Source organism: Pelophylax lessonae (genome assembly GCF_965119305.1).
Source record: "Pelophylax lessonae genome assembly, chromosome: 4".
NCBI classification, from domain to species: domain Eukaryota; kingdom Metazoa; phylum Chordata; class Amphibia; order Anura; family Ranidae; genus Pelophylax; species Pelophylax lessonae.
Window position 1 is genome coordinate 262,357,948 of NC_138771.1, and position 19,070 is coordinate 262,377,017.

Genomic DNA, 19,070 nt, shown 5'->3' on the forward strand with positions numbered 1-19,070 from the left:
AGGAATTGACCCCTATACCATATAGCATAGAAAGTCAGAAAGGCTTGTGTCCTAGTAAGGATCAGATAAATATCCCGGGAGGTCTAGTGGATAATGCTCCCAGCAGATAGCAGCACGATATAAAATCAAATGGAGAAATGCACAATAGTGTAAATCCGTTTTTCAGTTTATTAGATAAAAAAATAAAGGTTACACTCACATTTGTGAAGAAGATACAGGCTTTGGATAAAATAGATGGCAGATTCTGTCTGGCTTCCTGACTTCCTAGATGCGGTGTTCGTTTAGGACGAGGATTGGTCCCGGCGTGCGTTCCACCGCAACCGGAAGTGACCTAGCGGCAACGTAGGACCGGAAATTGCGTCGACGGGTTTCGCCCTCCCACAGGGCGTTATCACAGACGTATTTCTCCGAGATCGTCTGAGACCAGCCACCTGGACAGCTGCTGCAACAATCGGTTTGCATAACCAAAGAATTTCTGCACATACTGTCAGAAACCATCTCATCATCCCAAAGCTCATCTGCATGCTCATCATCCTCACCGGGGTCTTGACCTTACTTCAGTTCGTTGTCGTAACCGACTTGAGTGGGCAAATGCTAAAATTCGATGGCGTCTGGCACTTTGGAGAGGTGTTCTCTACACGGATGAATCCAGGTTTTCTTAGATCTTTGAGTTCAGCTTATGAAAAACGTGGAAAAAATAAGTGTTTATAATTTTGTTTAGTATAAAATGTTTGTTGCGGTTTTATAAGGATAAGTCACGTCATGCTGCCCTCTAAAGACTGGGGGAGTCTGGAATTATCCTGAAACCATATATTTTATTGTTTAAAAAAATGGTAAGTTTCTATATATGTATGTATATTTACAAATGTACAATAGAATAAAAGCTTGTCACATGGTAAAAAATCAAAGTTCATTGCCTAATGCTGTAATGTGCGGTCCTTAGTACATCAAATTACAGGACAGAAGATGAGGATCCAATAGGCTGATGAGTTTCGAGGTTCAACGTCTAGAGGGCTCTGAGGAAGATGTTGAACCTCGCATCAGCTATTGGATCTTCACCTTCTGTCCTGTAATTTGATGCACTAACGTTACGGCATTACACAATGAACTTTGACATTGAAATGACTAGGCTGCCCTACATACAAAATGAATGTCGCAGTGATGGTAACCAATCCTTAAGCCACATATTATCTATCTATTGGATAGCAGCCAGCACTTCTGCATCCTCACCCAAGACGCTGATAGACCCCAACTCCGTACTGCATGAGACTGCTAGAGATCATTGCTATTACATCAGCTTTTCAAATCCATGCTTTCACACTTGTGCTGCCTAAAGCACACTTAAAAATTACTCATGGCACAGCAAGCTCCATTATAAAAGATCAGAGGGAAAAACCAAGAAGCAAAGCAATGGACAGCACAGAAAAATTAGAATAGTGTGAAAGAAATACTGAACCATTAAACTACTAGAAGTCATCCTAAAGAACATTTTGCCTTTAAAGGACCTGAGTAAGGACCTAGGTAAGGAAAACACAGAACTCTGTCTGCAGGAGCCTAAGGACTGCACAGTAGGTGCTGAAGGGCCACAGGTTGGGCACCAAGGGTGTAGAGAGAATGATTTTACTTGGGTGGATCTCCCTGGAGTGGTGGCTCTGTGCTCAAGTAGGGACTGAGTGTGCAAGGAGGAAAGTGCCAAAATCAAAACATGTATAGTCCAGATTTAATTCTTTAAATATTCAGACTATTACACCATAAAAAAAATAAAATTTAAAAACACTCTAGGGATTAACTGAAATCTGGGCAATTATGCTAATTATCCCTCAGGATCCCTACAATTTCATCAGTCCAAAGCAGTGGTCCTCAACTCCGGTCCTCAGGGCCCACTAACAGGCCAGATTTTAAGTATTACCTTGAGGAGATGCAGACTAGAGTACTGCAATCACTGATCAGCAAATGATATCACCTGGGATGTATTTCAGTTATCTTGCAAATCTGGCCTGTTAGTGGGCCCTATAGGCCAGGGTTGAGGACCACTGGTCCAATGCACACCTTCTTTAACATTGCCAAGTCTTCATTAGGGGGTCCTTTTAAACCCCTGAAATGCATTGACTTTTTGGTGTAGGAGTCTGAAAAATAATAAATCTCTTTGCACATTCTGTTTTTTGCACGTTCCTCTTTGTACAAACAGTCCCTATTAGCCAGTGATGCAGCCCATCATAGTGATATGTCAATAGGAATAAAAAGGAGTTGGACTTAAGGAGAAAGATCTGACATTACATGTAAACCTGTCAGAACAGCCCAGCATTCTGCATTTGTTATATTGGCATGTTTTTTTTTTTATTTTTTTAACTTCTGCAGGTATATGCAGGTAGCTCTATGTACCTGCAATTTAGGTAGCATTAAAAAAATGAAAAAAATGTTTTTTTAAAAACTAAAAATGAGTTTCTATATAATATTTCATGTTCTAAAAATCCATCAGACATATGCTTATGTAATACACTAAACAATAAGTGAGAAAGGTCAAGTTTAATCACTTACAGTATACAATTACAGGACAGTCTAAGCGGCAGTCGTTAATATCATTGTTTTGTTGCCTAATCAGGAAATACCAATGAACTTCATGGATCCCAAAGAATTTGATATTCCAAGTCATGGAACCAAAAACCGCTACAAAACAATACTGCCAAGTAAGTGTGTGAGTGCAGAAAATATACAGAATTGAGAAAAAACGGTGGTTTTATTTTATGTCTTCTTTTAAACCGTTTAAGCTCAGCAAAACATTTTTAAATCACATAATGTTTTTTTTAATTGTTAGTCACAGAACAGACAAGATGTTATATTTTAAGCTTGGATAAAGTAAGGAAAGGGTTAGAAACTTTAATATAGATCTTAATTCAGTAAGCATAAGGATCTTTATTTTCAGGCATGTCACTGTATTTTTCAGTTCTCATTGAAAGCAGCTGAAAATAACTGTCACTTTATGGGAAGATCCTGGTGTGTTAGCTTTGTGAATTGAGCCCATACTTACTGTCACCTAGATAGGAGTCATATCAGTGGGGACAAGAAGCTCTAACCTATCTCTGCAGTAATAAAAGTAAGGGGGGGTTATTGAGATTTGTGCCCTGTTGGGAATAATTCCCCTCACTTTCAGTCCTGGTAAGTACATGAAGTCAGATAAAGTCTTTTTAATGAGTGCAGAGACAGTGTAAAAAGAGTCCTACTGTATGTACTAGTGTAGTTTACTAGATTCTGTGTATTGTTTTCTGGTATTGCTTGTTTCTGAAGATGAGCAAAGGAAATATCTCTATTGGAGGTTCATGTAACCATGAGGACCACCTTGCTATGGCAATAATAGCCTTATACTTAGAGGTCTATGTATAAAATTTCCTATGCGGACATCTTAAGCATTTTTACAGGCAGAACAAATGATAAACATAGTGTTTGTAATATGATTATATCCTATGATCATCAGCTCCATCTAGTGTCCATAATGCAGTTTTTTTTATTTTTTTTATTAACATATTTCAGGAAAATACTGCATTATGGCCAATAGATGGAGCTGATGATCATAGAAGATAGTCATATTACGATCAATACATCGATCATTTGTTACACCTCTGAGAATGCTGACATCTGCTGGGACATCTGCACAGAATTTTTTTTATACATGCAGACTTTAAAGTGTTACTAAACCCACAAGTGTAAAACTGTATATACAGTAAAGCATGCTTGTTATACTCACTGTGGAACCTAAGAGGTTAATCCTCTGAATTGTGTTAAAAGGCTGTTTGATCATGTCTTCTCTGATCCTCCTTTTCTTTTACTGTCCCCAATTCATCTGCTGATAGCACAGAGCCCTAGGAGGCAATCTGCACATGCTCAGTTTGGCGTGTATTGCTAGAGAGTTTTTTTTTTTTTTTTGCAAGGGTGCATGTGATCAGCACAGGGCCAATCAGCACTGTCCAGACAGAAGGTCAGGAGTCATGCAGCCTCATAGGACAGTCAGAGCAGAATGAAAACTCCTCCTACAAGCTTTAACCAGTGCTTGACTGGACACTGATAGAAGTCACAAGATTGCCATATGCAGCTGATAAGAAAGGGTATTTAGCAGTTTATATTTACCAAAATACTTGCATTTTCATGCCCTGTGTACTGTGGGAGACCAGATATAGTGAATGCAGGGTCCTGGGTTTAGTAACACTTTAAATGTGTCAGGATAGATTTGGGAAATTTGCCTTATTTAAAAAGAAAAGTTAAAATAGACAAAGTTTATATAGACAATAGAAATAGCAGATTGGTGGAGAATTGGAGTGGATCTCATGCATCCACAACAAAGCAGATTTTTTATTTACAAAGATGTAAATCCAAAACTGCCTGTAATTATGCTAATGTAATTTTAAAAGTTATTTTCATCGTTTATAAATCTGTAGCTTTCATCCAAATAATACCTGGTGATACTGTCATGAAATTCTTTTTTCTGATACTTCCTTTTACAACATGACCACACTGTCTCCCAATTGTTCTCCTGTGTTGTCACCCTGTCACCTGCACTTCTGGTGGTGACTATAGGCAGCCATGCTGATGCTCATTGCACAGGCAAGCTTCACTATTGCTACCATCAGAAAATCTCAGCTGCCACTGGAGCACTTGCATGTCGACAGAAAGTGGCTGCAAATGGGTTGCAGGAGTTTAGTAGCACTTATCTGCAAAAAAGGTTTTTAAAAGATTAAGGTTTATATCTACTTTAATTGATCTTTTTACCTCTTTTTACTAGGAAATAAATAACGGGAGCAAACAGGTCAAATCAGTGTGACTGTATTACTAATACACAATGACCATGAAGTTTTCAGACAATGAAATGTGCTTGTTCAGTGTGCGCTTTATACTGTAGTTATGTCAACAGTACACAAGAATTTTCCTTTTTTTGGTTCAATAGATAAAAGGGGACATAGAAAAAAAAGCAGGCGGATAGAAACTTTAAATGATATTAACCACTTGCCGACCACCCGCCGTAATATTACGGCGGCAGGGCGGCTCGGCTGCGTCCAGTCACATAGTACTACGTGACTGAGTGCATTTGGTTTCAGCGGCACTCGTGCGCCGCCGGACTCCCGCTGTGTTTAGACACAGCGGGGGGCGGGCCGCGGGAGGAGCGGTGGCCAATGCCGCTGCCCTCCCGCGATCGTCAGAGAAACCGAGAGAAGACCCGCCTGCTTATGTAAACAAAGCAGGCGGATCTTCTGTCAGACAGGCAGAGAGAGATCAACAGTTTCAGCTAAGCTGAAACCCCGATCTCTCTGAGCCTGTCACAGAACCCCCCCCCCCCCCCCCACACACACACACACAGTGAGTAAGCATACAGGCATACATTTAACCCCTTTGATCAGCCCCAGTATTAACCCCTTCCCTGGCAGTGTCATTTATACAGTAACAGTGCATATTATTTAGCACTGATTACTGTATTAGTGTCACTGGTCCCCAAAAAGTGTAAAAAATGTCAGTTAGGGGTCCGATTTGTCTGCCGCAATCTCGCAGTCCCGCTATAAATCGCTGATCACTGCCATAACTAATAAAAAAATAAAGAAAAAGTCCAAAAATCTATCCTGTAGATTGTAAACGCTATAAATTTTGCGCAAACCAAATAAAATACACTTTTTGGGATTTGTTTTACCAAAAATATGTAGCAGAATACAAATTGGCCTAAACTGATAAAAAGAAATTACATTTTTACATTTTTTTTATTGGGAATGTTTTATAGCAGAAAGTAAAAAATATGAAGATTTTTTCAAAATTGTCGCTCTTTTTTTGTTTATAGCGCAAAATCTAAAAACCGCAGAGGTGATCAAATACCACCAAAAGAAAGCTCTATTTGTGGGAAAAAAAGGACATCAATTGTATTTGGCTACAGTGTTGCACGACCGCACAATTTTACGTTAAAATAACACAGTGCCCAATCGCAAAAAATGGCCTGGTCATTAAGGGGGTAAAACCTTCTGGGGTTGAAGTGGTTAATATGGAATTTCCCTGTTGCATCTGGATACAAATCTGTACAGGGCAAAGTAATCTTGTGTCTTTGGTGTTAGCCAGATGTGGCCAGCAGAGGTCACTGCTTCACCATCTTGTAGGGGAATAGTTTCCATTGTATAATCAGGGATTTCCTTATAAATTTCCTTGATCTCTGTCTAGATTACATAAATAAAGTACGTTATGTTTAAATGAAATCCATTTTTATAAAATAACTTTTATTTGTAACCATCCACTAATTACACAGAGCACCTATGCATTCCAGGCAGGAGAAGACGGCCCTTCACACGAACATACAGAGTGGTATACCTGTGTCAATGGGGCCTTAGTATGATAAAATCTCCTTGGCCAGTTGTGACTAGAACATGTGTTCCTACTGGAAGATTTCACTTAAAGTGGAACTTTACTCTCCCTATCAACATTTTATTATTACTATACAGGATATTTATAGCGCCAACTTGAGGGTAGGCAGTACAACTACAATACACTTTAATACAGTAGGAATCAGAGGGCCCTGCTCATTAGAGCTTACAATTGATTATTTTTAATCCTCATGATGCTAGCATTAGTAAATAGATTGGATAGTATATCATATTTACTTCAACAAAATCCACAAGGGTTCTGGGGAGAAAACAGCGGGACTTTGCAATACCAAAAGAATGTAATGCACATATATTAGGCATAAAATCAAGAATTTATTGGAAAACATTAAAAATAGCCCCTATAGAACACAATTTAGGGGAAATATATACAATTGTCAAACACATTAAGCATAAAGAAAAACTTCATAAAGCATAGTTCAATGGTCCTGATTGCAAAATTCCAGTGCTCTGACGCGTTTTGACCCTTGTGGTCTTTCTCAGGAGGATAACGAGTAGCAAATCAGGAAGCTCTCTAGAGTACAAAAGTACAATGAATATATAATGAGACAAAAGGCAAAGACAGGCCTATATCCAGTATCCCACAAAATAGAGATGCTAATGAAATACACTTTCAAATAGAGCATATTGTATGATGAGGTCCACAGAGAAGGGAGGGAGCAAATGGAGTGTACCTCACACCTGGTATGTGTGTCCCGAGCACAAGGGATAAAATAGAACCAGCCAAATAAAGGGGGCAGACGACATCTAATGCATAACTGAAACTCTCATATGTGTGTGTAATGTGGCGCTCAAAAAAGAAAGACCACCCATACCTCTGAATTTGATGTATAGAACTTCTGGTGGATCAGTTATATCACACAGGGGACAAAAGATGACACAAACCCTCTAGCATAAGGAATGGGGGGGGGGGGGGTAGACATGTGCCTACCATCAACAATCTAAAAGACATGAACATAAATGATCAAGATTGCTGTCAGAGTGAATCTAAGGGAAGGGAAAAAGAGTAAAAATCAATCCTCAAAGCCTAGTCTTACCAGCATGAAGCCTTGTATTTGATCCAAACAGGGAGCCTTGTGGATTTTGTTGTTCACATTTTGGGGCTGATACCAGATGTGACAAATGTCATATTCCATATTTGCCTGTTTACAACTTTTTTGTTTACATTTCTTCAGTTACTTCCTTGTTTCCTGCCTAGGCAAATTATATCTTACATTCCAGGAGTCTTCAGGAGGGAAGGGGAGGGTAGAGGAGGGGAGAGGAGGGAAGAGGAGGAAGGCTTTACTCAGCTATGCACACTCTCCTGCATGGATGCTTGAGCTAAGCGCAGATGGATTCCAGGAAGTACATGCTATATGAATCACCTGCCCTTACTCAAGATGGCCACAGGCAGAAATGCTAGGGTTTTTTTTTTTAAAGTGATTTCTATATAAAATAAAGCATAGAGGCATGGTTGGATGGGTAAGTTTGTTTTGAATAATAAAAATGAATTACTTAGTGTTTTTGGTTTGTGGTGCTCAGATACAGTGAAGATCTGCTTTAACCCCCCCTGTTCCAGTGACAATTGTGGCACTTTTGATTTCCAATCACTTTCTGCCCCACAGATATTGGTCACCAGAACAGTTGGTGAGTTTCCCTAGACAGTTATACAAACTTGGCAGAGGTTCTAACCACTTCCCAGCTTTATCTGAAACTTGGATTTAGGTATATGATTGTAGCACCCTCCTAGATAGGTGCTAGGAAGGTAGTGTATTTTTGCTCTGCCTTATTATCAGGAAAGTGACAGGTAAAACCTAGTTGCTCTTTCTGCTTATCAGGGAGCAGGGATTTCTAGTCAGGCCTGTTACATGTGTCCATGTGTGATTCATCTGGGCTGAGGGAGTGTCCCCACTGTATCCAATAGGGAGGCCTGGCCTGTTGGACAGTGGAGGAAACCCATTCAGTGACACAAAGGCTTTTGTGGTTATCCCAGTGGGTTGGCAGTCAGTGGTGCATCCTGGGATGGACTATAAAAGCCAAGGGCACATGTGGCAGGGTGTCTTTGGGCGGGAAGCCAGGTCCCGGGAGGAGGGTGACGGCTGTCTCTGGTGGAGTAGAGGGCAGAGCAACTCTGGAAAAACAGTGTCTGTGAGTACAGGGGAGCTTGCCAAGGGGTCTGCCCAGGAAGGGGACCGCTCCAGTGGATAGAGTCAGTGGACGGGTGTCAGCACACACAGGCAGTGAAAGTAAAGGGGGTGCCAAGAGTATGACCCTGAAGAGTATATTCAACAGGAATCTTTGAAAGTATCTTCACTTCTGTGGCACGGTGAAGCAGCGGCCTTGCCGCACTCTACAGTTAGTTGTCCTCAAGATTGTGCATAGTTAAAGCTGGAGTATCCCACTCATCCCTTCTTCTATCCCAGTTCTAAATAAAAACACAAAAAAAACACATCCCCTGGATTGATTATTGACTGAGCCAAGGACTTTTATTGATGTTCATCTGCTTTCAGTTGCTAAGGGTAACCCAGGGGAATCCAAGAAGTTTAATTCTCAGCAGTCCTCTAGGGGGCAGTGCTACATGATTATTTAGCTTTACTTGCTGTTTCAATTGTTGACAGCCATTTTTGTTCTATACCTTTAAAATAAAGTGCATGTATTAATATAACAAGGAAAATATATCATCCATCCATAGTCGAAAAAAAATATATCACAAAATAAAAAACATGATTTAAAAAAGGAGAATACTGCCTTCAATCTGTGTGAGAAAGTTTCAATAGCAATATATGTTGCATTGAATTATATGGACTTTGTAACAATGTATTCTCTCTTATTGTTTGCTTCATTAGATCCAGCAAGTAGAGTGTGTTTGAAACCAAAGAATGTAAAGGATACATTGAACACCTATATAAATGCTAATTTTATCAGGGTAAGTGTTGCTGGTTCATGCTATTATCCTCATCTAAATTTTTATTTTCTGTCAATGACAGGCCTTATATTAAATTGGGCACAGCTTTACGGAGCTATTGCTATGTTTTGGTGGATGGGGGCAAGGTTATGTGCCCAAGGGTAGGAATTTATTTGTCATCATTTTTTTTTGGCTAATTTTATAGCAGAAAGTAAAAAATATTGTTTTTTTTTTTAAAACTGTCAGTCTTTTTTTGTTTATAGCGAAAAAAATAAAAACAGCAGAGGTGATCAAATACCATCAAAAGAAAGCGTTATTTGTGGGGGAAAAAGGACATCAATTTGATTTGTGTACAGCGTCATAGAACTGTCAGTTAAAATAACGCAAAAAATGGCCTGGTCATGAAGCTGAAGTGGTTATTGTGCTTTTTTGCCTCCTTGTAGTGTCTTCTGTAAGCTCCCAAATCTTGGGACTAGCCAAGGGGGCTGCTGGAGTATGACATGTCATTTTGGCCTAGGCCAGAATAGTGACAGGGTATGGGTAACAAAGAGAACTAGCCCCCCCCCCCCCCCCCAAATAAAAAAAAGTAGATTGTTACTGTGGGGGTGGAGGCAAAGCCAGAGACTTCTAGTCATATTGCTGAGTAAAGTTCCTCTCTAAATATTGTTACATCAAAACAGTGTCTTTTTTTTTTTTACTGAAGGCAAATCCTGTGTGCACTACAAGTGCACTTTGAGTGCACTTGGAAGTGCAGTCGCTGTAGATCTGAGGGGGACATGCAAGGAAAATAAAAAAAACAGAATTTGTGCTTGCACATGATTGGATGATAGAAATCAGTAGAGCGTCCCCTCGGATCCAAGTGTAATTGCAGTGCACAGTGGATTTGCCTTCAGTAAATCAACCCCACTGTCTTTGGACATAGGTCTTAGGTTAGGTTCACATCTCTGCATGTCGAAAACACGCGAAAATGTGCACGCTTTTCTGGCACACGGAGAAACGTGCTGAACTTTAGCAGACCCTTCTTAATGGCACCTCCATGCACCAGCTACTGTGGCATGTTTTCACGCACACGCCAAACCACTTGGTGCCACAGCACTGTGTGGTTCAGTGTGGTGCAATTTCAAAAAAAGGTCTGGGACTTCTTTCCAGACCACAGTTATACCATTGTGTTTTTGCAATCCCTTGCTTAAATATATCCAAATTTGATGTGTGTTACTAAATGCTTCCTCCTTTTAGAAAGCATCATTAAAAGCAGTGTAGATTTGCTATTGTGCATTCAGGTACACATAACGTACTGAGAGGACTGACCAGTCTGATTACACTGAAAGTCAATCAGCATTGAGGCCCCTTTCACACAGGCTGACCGTTCAGATCCGCCTGTTCGTTTTTTTGGCGGATCTGAACGGTCCCCCCATGCATTCCTATGGGGCATCGGATGGCAGCGGAGACATGTCCGCTGACATCCGACCCGATCCGAACCGTCAAATCTGGACGGATGGAAACCCTATTTTCCATCCGTCCAGCGGATCGGATGGGATCGGATGAGAACGGACCGACGGTCCGTTCCCATCCCATTTCCCCCATAGAGATGCAAGGAGAACTGACAGCTGTGTCTCCGCACACAGTGCGGAGACACAGCTGTCATCCTCCTGCTCAGCGGGGGATCGGCGGCTCGATCCCCCGCTGAGAAAAACGGAATCCGTCCGACGGGCGGATAGTGTGAAAGGGGCTTAAGGGTCCAGATGAGATGAGATGATGTTGCTGCTGAGGGAGAAGAGCACTTGCAGATAAACAAGCAAAATTGTAACTGTCGATAGGAGTGCAGAGATGGTAAATGCATGGACCACTAAGTAGTTTAGAAATAAACAAATATTCCGATATGAAAATGGCGACTTGCTGTATAGGCATGTTAGAAGATAATGGGGGGAATTCAAAAAAGCTCCTGTGCCACTTTTCTATCATTAATCCTTCTTGTTATGGTGTTGCACATTTTCATGAAATATCTGCGACACTTTTGGTTCTGAGAGCAACTTGTGCACCAAATTCAGGTAGCTCTAAAAAGCACCACTTTTACATTGTGGTGCATGGAATGCGCCAAATTCTAAATAAAGTGCTGACACTTTGTATCTTATGAAACTGGTGCTAATTAAGACCAACTCTTTTTGGCATACAGAGAGAAACTGGCGCAGCCAGATTTTGCAAAAGTTTCTCATATGCATTCTAAAATTGGTCCATCCTGCGCCAAATTAAAGTGCAAGCTCTAGCTAGGTACATGAATTAGCAAAATCTGTCTGCGCCAGTTCAGAGAATGACTTCTATCCTCTTATTGGAGTTTCTTTCTATGTAAATATAACACGTTTATAGAGTATATCCGCTATACAAGTAAATGCAAGTATTCTGATTTACTGCAGGGTTATGGTGGAACAGAGAAGACATTTATTGCTACACAAGGACCAATGATTAACACAGTAAATGACTTCTGGCAAATGGCTTGGCAAGAAGATGTTCCTGTTATTGTTATGATCACCAAGCTCAAGGAAAAAAATGAGGTAACATTCATTAAAATAAATAATGAAAGTAACATTTTAACCTGCTTTCCTGCTCTTCTGGTGGTCACCTTAACTATCGTGACCATTACTGTAGCCTCAGTTCATCAAGTGAAACAGTAAAAGTCAACTATCTCCTATATCTTGTTAGGAAAGATGTTGAGGATATTAAACCAAGTAAAATAAACTGAACACTAGCAGCGCTACAATACACAGGTCTATTGTATAAAACAATGTCCTTAAAGACTCATATTGTTTGTGTGTATACAGTCCATGCAGTGATAAACTGGCACAATCCGTCCACCAGGGCAGGGGAGTGAGGGGTCCTGTCTACTCTCCCAAAATTCAAGCCCACTCCGGTGCTCCCCCCCTTAGATTGAACACTCACCAGAAACTGGTGAATATAGAGCCTTCAATGAGGTCCACCAATCAGCGGGTATATAGATCACTGCTGGGCTGCTCCTTACTCCAACTTTTCCTCAGTTCAAGAAATCATGTAATCGAACAAAGTGGGGGCAACAATAGTGTAATTCCGTAACACTTTATTAAGATCACACACAATGCAAACCCCTCTCCCCTCCAAATGGCTACTTACAAGAGGGCATTGGAGTGCAGGCATAAAGCTCAAAATATGTACACCTGATGACCATTCCAAACCATTCCTGTAGCAAATAGGAATAACGGATGATATCCAGTGTGGAAGGTATAGCGACCGCACACATCGGCTCTGACGTTTCGTCCACTTGACTTCTTCTGAGAGCCCGATGTGCGCGGCGCGGTCGTAATCCTTTAATGCAGACGCCGGCGCATGCGCACCAGCATCCGTTTAGGGGTCACCCGGAAGTGTAAGGTGTTTAGTGCACATCCTGCATCGGTGTTCCGATGTTCGGATGTGCACTTTCGGCCGGACGTGATGACGCCCATCCGCCGTCAGCCTGAGACCCGATGATCGATGACAACTTCCGGTTACACCCCGGAAGTTCATCATCGTCCACCTCGGAAAACACCGGCTCTGCAGACACCCCTTAACATCGGGCTCCAGATTGGGCAATGAATCTTACTGGACCCATACTATCACCAAACCGGATCACCCTCCCACTCGACTATATCGCTGTATACCAGCATATATACCCGGGGCAATTTACACCAGTATTAATAGTACAACGCATCCATATTTATCACTGAATGCCTTGCACTTGACATCAGCAACTAGAAGGAAAGTACTAATATTATGCATATAATAAAAATATTAAAAATTGAGCATCACATATGCAGTCTGATACATATAATACATTAATAAAACTACATCAATAATACATAAATAGCAGCAAAAAGTTCATAAGCATGTATATCTAAAATATTAAAATATTAAAATCTTCCAGAGATGTATAAATATACGTACATATAAGGACATATATAAACTCCAATTTGGAGTGACCGTAAACCCGATCTTGGATCAATGAATAAATAAATAAAAGAATACCCAATATATCAAAATTATATATAAAAACAGACACAAGAAAAAAGAACAAAAAAGCAACACCAGGGAAAGAAAAGGTTCAGCACCTGATCTTTCTACAAACCTATGTACCCACATCAGATGATTATAAAATGGATGTTACCCTACATATGATGCAATACGTGCTGCCACCCAGGAATCTGGATAAAACCCCATCCTTACAATTAATAATTGCTGATAAAGCAGTTAATATCCAGATCAACATTTAAACCTTTGGGGTGCAAACTATCCGTCAGGTAGATCCAGTGTGTTTCGCGCTTCGAGACCTCACGAACCCTATTTGAGCCCCTCCATACCGATTCCACTTTCTCTATACCCCAAAATCTGAGGTGAGTAGGGTCCCTATTGTGGAAATCTCGGAAATGGAGTGACACACTGTGATCCTTAAAGCCATTACGGATATTTGTAATGTGTTCAGAAACTCTCGTGGTTATTGTCCGTTTGGTCCTCCCAATGTACAATAAATTGCACGGACACTGCAAACAGTAAACCACATGAGTGGTATTGCAAGTGATAAGGTCTTTTATTTCGAAGGTTTGAGCATTCGAAGGCGATGTAAAACTGGTAAAATTCCTCCAATGAGTATTCACCTGTTTACATGTCTTACACCTCCTACATGCAAAAAAACCCACTCTCTCGTCCCAGAACATGACAGGTTTCTTGGGAGGGTCTAATACTTTTTTTACTACCTGATCCCCAAATGTTGGTCCCCTTCTGTAAATGAAGTTAGGAGAGTCAGGCAGCACCCCACACAGGAGCTTGTCCATGCGCAGTACAGGCCAGTGTCTTCTAAAGACCTGTTCAACTTCGCGATACTGGGCACTAAACTGTGTGATAAAGCTCCATTCATGTTCCTGTGTCCTTTCTCTTACCGAGTCCCTCAAACACTCTTCCTGAGTTAAGGAACCTATTTCGGTTATTGTCTCATCCAATTTGGCAACTGGATACCCTTTTTCAACAAATCTCGCCTTTAAGATTTGGGACTGTTTCAGAAAATCGGCCTCCATGGTGCAATTCCTTCTGACACGAAGGAACTGTCCCCTGGGGATATTAGACAGCCATAATTGGTGGTGTCCACTCTGGACGGGGAGATATCCGTTCCGGTCGGTCGGCTTGAAGTACACTTGAGTCTTTAGCCGACCGTCAAGAAGGGATATCTCCACGTCCAGGTAATGAATCTTTTCGCGACTCCAGCTGAAGTCTAACTTGATGTTATTGTTATTGACATTCAGTTTGTCGCAGAACTCCACCAGAGAGGACTCCGTCCCTGCCCAAATGAAGAATAAATCGTCGATGTATCGACGATACATGATCAACTCTTCATGTTGGGCGGCAAATATCGACCGGTCCTCCCATTCCCCCATAAATAAGTTAGCTAAACTGGGAGCGAATTTCGCCCCCATAGCCACACCTCTCTGTTGTTGGTAAAAAGTGCTGTCAAACCAAAAATAATTATGCGCTAGACAGAAATCAAGGACATCTCTCAAAAAACGTTTTTGAATATCAGGGACATCGCCCCTTTTACTAAAGGCCCAATTGAAAGCGAGCAATGCGTCATCATGTTGGATGATCGTATAGAGAGACGAGACATCCGCTGTAACCAGAAAGATGTCCCTATTGCTCGGTAACTCAACCTCTCTTAAAGCGATCAAAAAGGCCTTAGTGTCCCTCAGATATGATCTTAACTGTAATACACTTTTTTGTAAGAAGAAGTCTAGGTACTCTCCTAGCCTTGATGTTACAGATTGAATACCATTAACTATTGGTCTAGCCGGAGGGTTGACCATGTCCTTATGGACTTTAGGTAACGTGTAAATCGTTGGTATTCTGCTGAAGCTAGGTACCAGATATTGTTTCTCCTTCTTACATAGAATCCGATTTTCATATCCTCTTTCTACAAGTGTACCTAGTTCCCGTCTATACTGTAGAGTGGGATCCGTTCTTAAGATCTTATATGTCTCAACGTCCGCCAGCATAGTAGAGAGTTGGGTGTGGTAATACTCTTTTTTAAGAAGAACCACACCACCACCCTTATCTGCGGGCCTAATAATTACATCCTTTCTCTTTTCAAGTGCTTCCAATCCTTCTTGGATGTGTCTTGGATTAATACATTTTTTATTTGGGATTTCCTTCAAATCCCTAATCACAAGATTTTTAAACACTTCTATGTGCTGATTGGACGATTGTTGTGGGTTAAACAGTGAACAGTTCTTAAGGCCACTGTCTACTCCCACTGTATAGTCGGTTAATCTCGCTTTGGGAGCCCCCAAAGTCCGAGCCAGGTTTAGGTAATATTTTTTCAAATTAATTTTCCTTACAAACTTGTGAAGGTCAATATAAACATTAAATTTATTTATAGGTTGATGTCTAGCGCATTTTAAACCAGCATGCAGGATATTGAGCTCTTTATCTGTTAGGGAAACGTCTGCAAGATTATAAATTCCATTTAATCTCCGTCCCGTCTTCTTTTTTTGTTTTTTATATCCGGCTCTGCAACCCCTGAAGGTCGATCTCCCATGCCCTGTTGGGGGCCTGGCTGTTGTCTCCACTGGGGATTGTACGTCCCCTGCGGTTGAGGTGGGCCCCACCACTGGGGTCTCCCCCTCCATGGCCTGCCTCCCCTCCTCCCACCCCTGCCTCTGCCTCCTCTCCAATGAAAAGGGCGAGCGGGATTCGGGATAGTAGGCTGTGGGTTCTCATATTGATTCAGGGCCTCATATCTATTATATACCGGGACCCTGTATGGTGAGTCAAAACGGGGGACAGGCTGATGTCCATACCCCACATTTTGACTCTGTTGGTCACCCCTATAAGGCGGAGCCGTTTCCGACTTTTGCACCGTTTTAGCCCGTGCCCCAAGTTGTCCAGCTAGTGGCCTGGATTGGCCTCTGGGAGTACTAGGGCCAGGGGTTGCCATCTGACTATTTGGATAATTGGCGGCTGCTATAGTTTCATTCTGTGCCCCCTGATTAGGGGTAACCACTGGGTTTTGCCAGAGATAAATTGAATTAGATTTAAAATCTCCCAAATCTCTATAATATTTTTTAACCTTTTTCTTGTGGGTATCTTTGTCTATTTTTTGTAATTTTTTCTTAATATCTGAATTGAATTTTAAAACTATTGGTGAGTCCTTTTCCTCATCTAAAATTATTTTTAAATCTGCTATTTTCTTTTCCAAAATTTTCATTTTCAATTTCTTCCTCTTAAGTATCAGTTCCTGCAACCTGATGCCTGAATTGTTAAAAAAATCCAACCACTCCTGGGTGGAACTGGCATCATCAAGAGCATCCTGGGGGGTGACATCCCACCTAAGGCTCCTCATGATAATTTTCTCTTCGAGAAATATATTAAAGAGAAAATTATCATGAGGAGCCTTAGGTGGGATGTCACCCCCCAGGATGCTCTTGATGATGCCAGTTCCACCCAGGAGTGGTTGGATTTTTTTAACAATTCAGGCATCAGGTTGCAGGAACTGATACTTAAGAGGAAGAAATTGAAAATGAAAATTTTGGAAAAGAAAATAGCAGATTTAAAAATAATTTTAGATGAGGAAAAGGACTCACCAATAGTTTTAAAATTCAATTCAGATATTAAGAAAAAATTACAAAAAATAGACAAAGATACCCACAAGAAAAAGGTTAAAAAATATTATAGAGATTTGGGAGATTTTAAATCTAATTCAATTTATCTCTGGCAAAACCCAGTGGTTACCCCTAATCAGGGGGCACAGAATGAAACTATAGCAGCCGCCAATTATCCAAATAGTCAGATGGCAACCCCTGGCCCTAGTACTCCCAGAGGCCAATCTAGGCCACTAGCTGGACAACTTGGGGCACGGGCTAAAACGGTGCAACAGTCGGAAACGGCTCCGCCTTATAGGGGTGACCAACAGAGTCAAAATGTGGGGTATGGACATCAGCCTGTCCCCCGTTTTGACTCACCATACAGGGTCCCGGTATATAATAGATATGAGGCCCTGAATCAATATGAGAACCCACAGCCTACTATCCCGAATCCCGCTCGCCCTTTTCATTGGAGAGGAGGCAGAGGCAGGGGTGGGAGGAGGGGAGGCAGGCCATGGAGGGGGAGACCCCAGTGGTGGGGCCCACCTCAACCGCAGGGGACGTACAATCCCCAGTGGAGACAACAGCCAGGCCCCCAACAGGGCATGGGAGATCGACCTTCAGGGGTTGCAGAGCCGGATATAAAAAACAAAAAAAGAAGACGGGACGGAGATTAAATGGAATTTATAATCTTGCAGACGTTTCCCTAACAGATAAAGAGCTCAATATCCTGCATGCTGGTTTAAAATGCGCTAGACATCAACCTATAAATAAATTTAATGTTTATATTGACCTTCACAAGTTTGTAAGGAAAATTAATTTGAAAAAATATTACCTAAACCCGGCTCGGACTTTGGGGGCTCCCAAAGCGAGATTAACCGACTATACAGTGGGAGTAGACAGTGGCCTTAAGAACTGTTCACTGTTTAACCCACAACAATCGTCCAATCAGCACATAGAAGTGTTTAAAAATCTTGTGATTAGGGATTTGAAGGAAATCCCAAATAAAAAATGTATTAATCCAAGACACATCCAAGAAGGATTGGAAGCACTTGAAAAGAGAAAGGATGTAATTATTAGGCCCGCAGATAAGGGTGGTGGTGTGGTTCTTCTTAAAAAAGAGTATTACCACACCCAACTCTCTACTATGCTGGCGGACGTTGAGACATATAAGATCTTAAGAACGGATCCCACTCTACAGTATAGACGGGAACTAGGTACACTTGTAGAAAGAGGATATGAAAATCGGATTCTATGTAAGAAGGAGAAACAATATCTGGTACCTAGCTTCAGCAGAATACCAACGATTTACACGTTACCTAAAGTCCATAAGGACATGGTCAACCCTCCGGCTAGACCAATAGTTAATGGTATTCAATCTGTAACATCAAGGCTAGGAGAGTACCTAGACTTCTTCTTACAAAAAAGTGTATTACAGTTAAGATCATATCTGAGGGACACTAAGGCCTTTTTGATCGCTTTAAGAGAGGTTGAGTTACCGAGCAATAGGGACATCTTTCTGGTTACAGCGGATGTCTCGTCTCTCTATACGATCATCCAACATGATGACGCATTGCTCGCTTTCAATTGGGCCTTTAGTAAAAGGGGCGATGTCCCTGATATTCAAAAACGTTTTTTGAGAGATGTCCTTGATTTCTGTCTAGCGCATAATTATTTTTGGTTTGACAGCACTTTTTACCAACAACAGAGAGGTGTGGCTATGGGGGCGAAATTCGCTCCCAGTTTAGCTAACTTATTTATGGGGGAATGGGAGGACCGGTCGATATTTGCCGCCCAACATGAAGAGTTGATCATGTATCGTCGATACATCGACGATTTATTCTTCATTTGGGCAGGGACGGAGTCCTCTCTGGTGGAGTTCTGCGACAAACTGAATGTCAATAACAATAACATCAAGTTAGACTTCAGCTGGAGTCGCGAAAAGATTCATTACCTGGACGTGGAGATATCCCTTCTTGACGGTCGGCTAAAGACTCAAGTGTACTTCAAGCCGACCGACCGGAACGGAGATCTCCCCGTCCAGAGTGGACACCACCAATTATGGCTGTCTAATATCCCCAGGGGACAGTTCCTTCGTGTCAGAAGGAATTGCACCATGGAGGCCGATTTTCTGAAACAGTCCCAAATCTTAAA

General features: G+C 41.4%; 1 protein-coding gene across 1 annotated transcript in view; it reads left to right on the forward strand.

Annotated features, from left to right (window-relative positions):
- The window catches only part of PTPRR (protein tyrosine phosphatase receptor type R), a 269,586-nt gene that overhangs the window by 215,662 nt on the left and 34,854 nt on the right, over positions 1 to 19,070 (forward strand). The window contains exons 8-10 of the mRNA XM_082256719.1: positions 2,603 to 2,687; positions 9,230 to 9,309; positions 11,700 to 11,837. Of these exons, the coding sequence (XP_082112845.1) occupies positions 2,603 to 2,687; positions 9,230 to 9,309; positions 11,700 to 11,837 (303 nt within the window). The remainder of the gene's footprint in view (positions 1 to 2,602; positions 2,688 to 9,229; positions 9,310 to 11,699; positions 11,838 to 19,070) is intronic.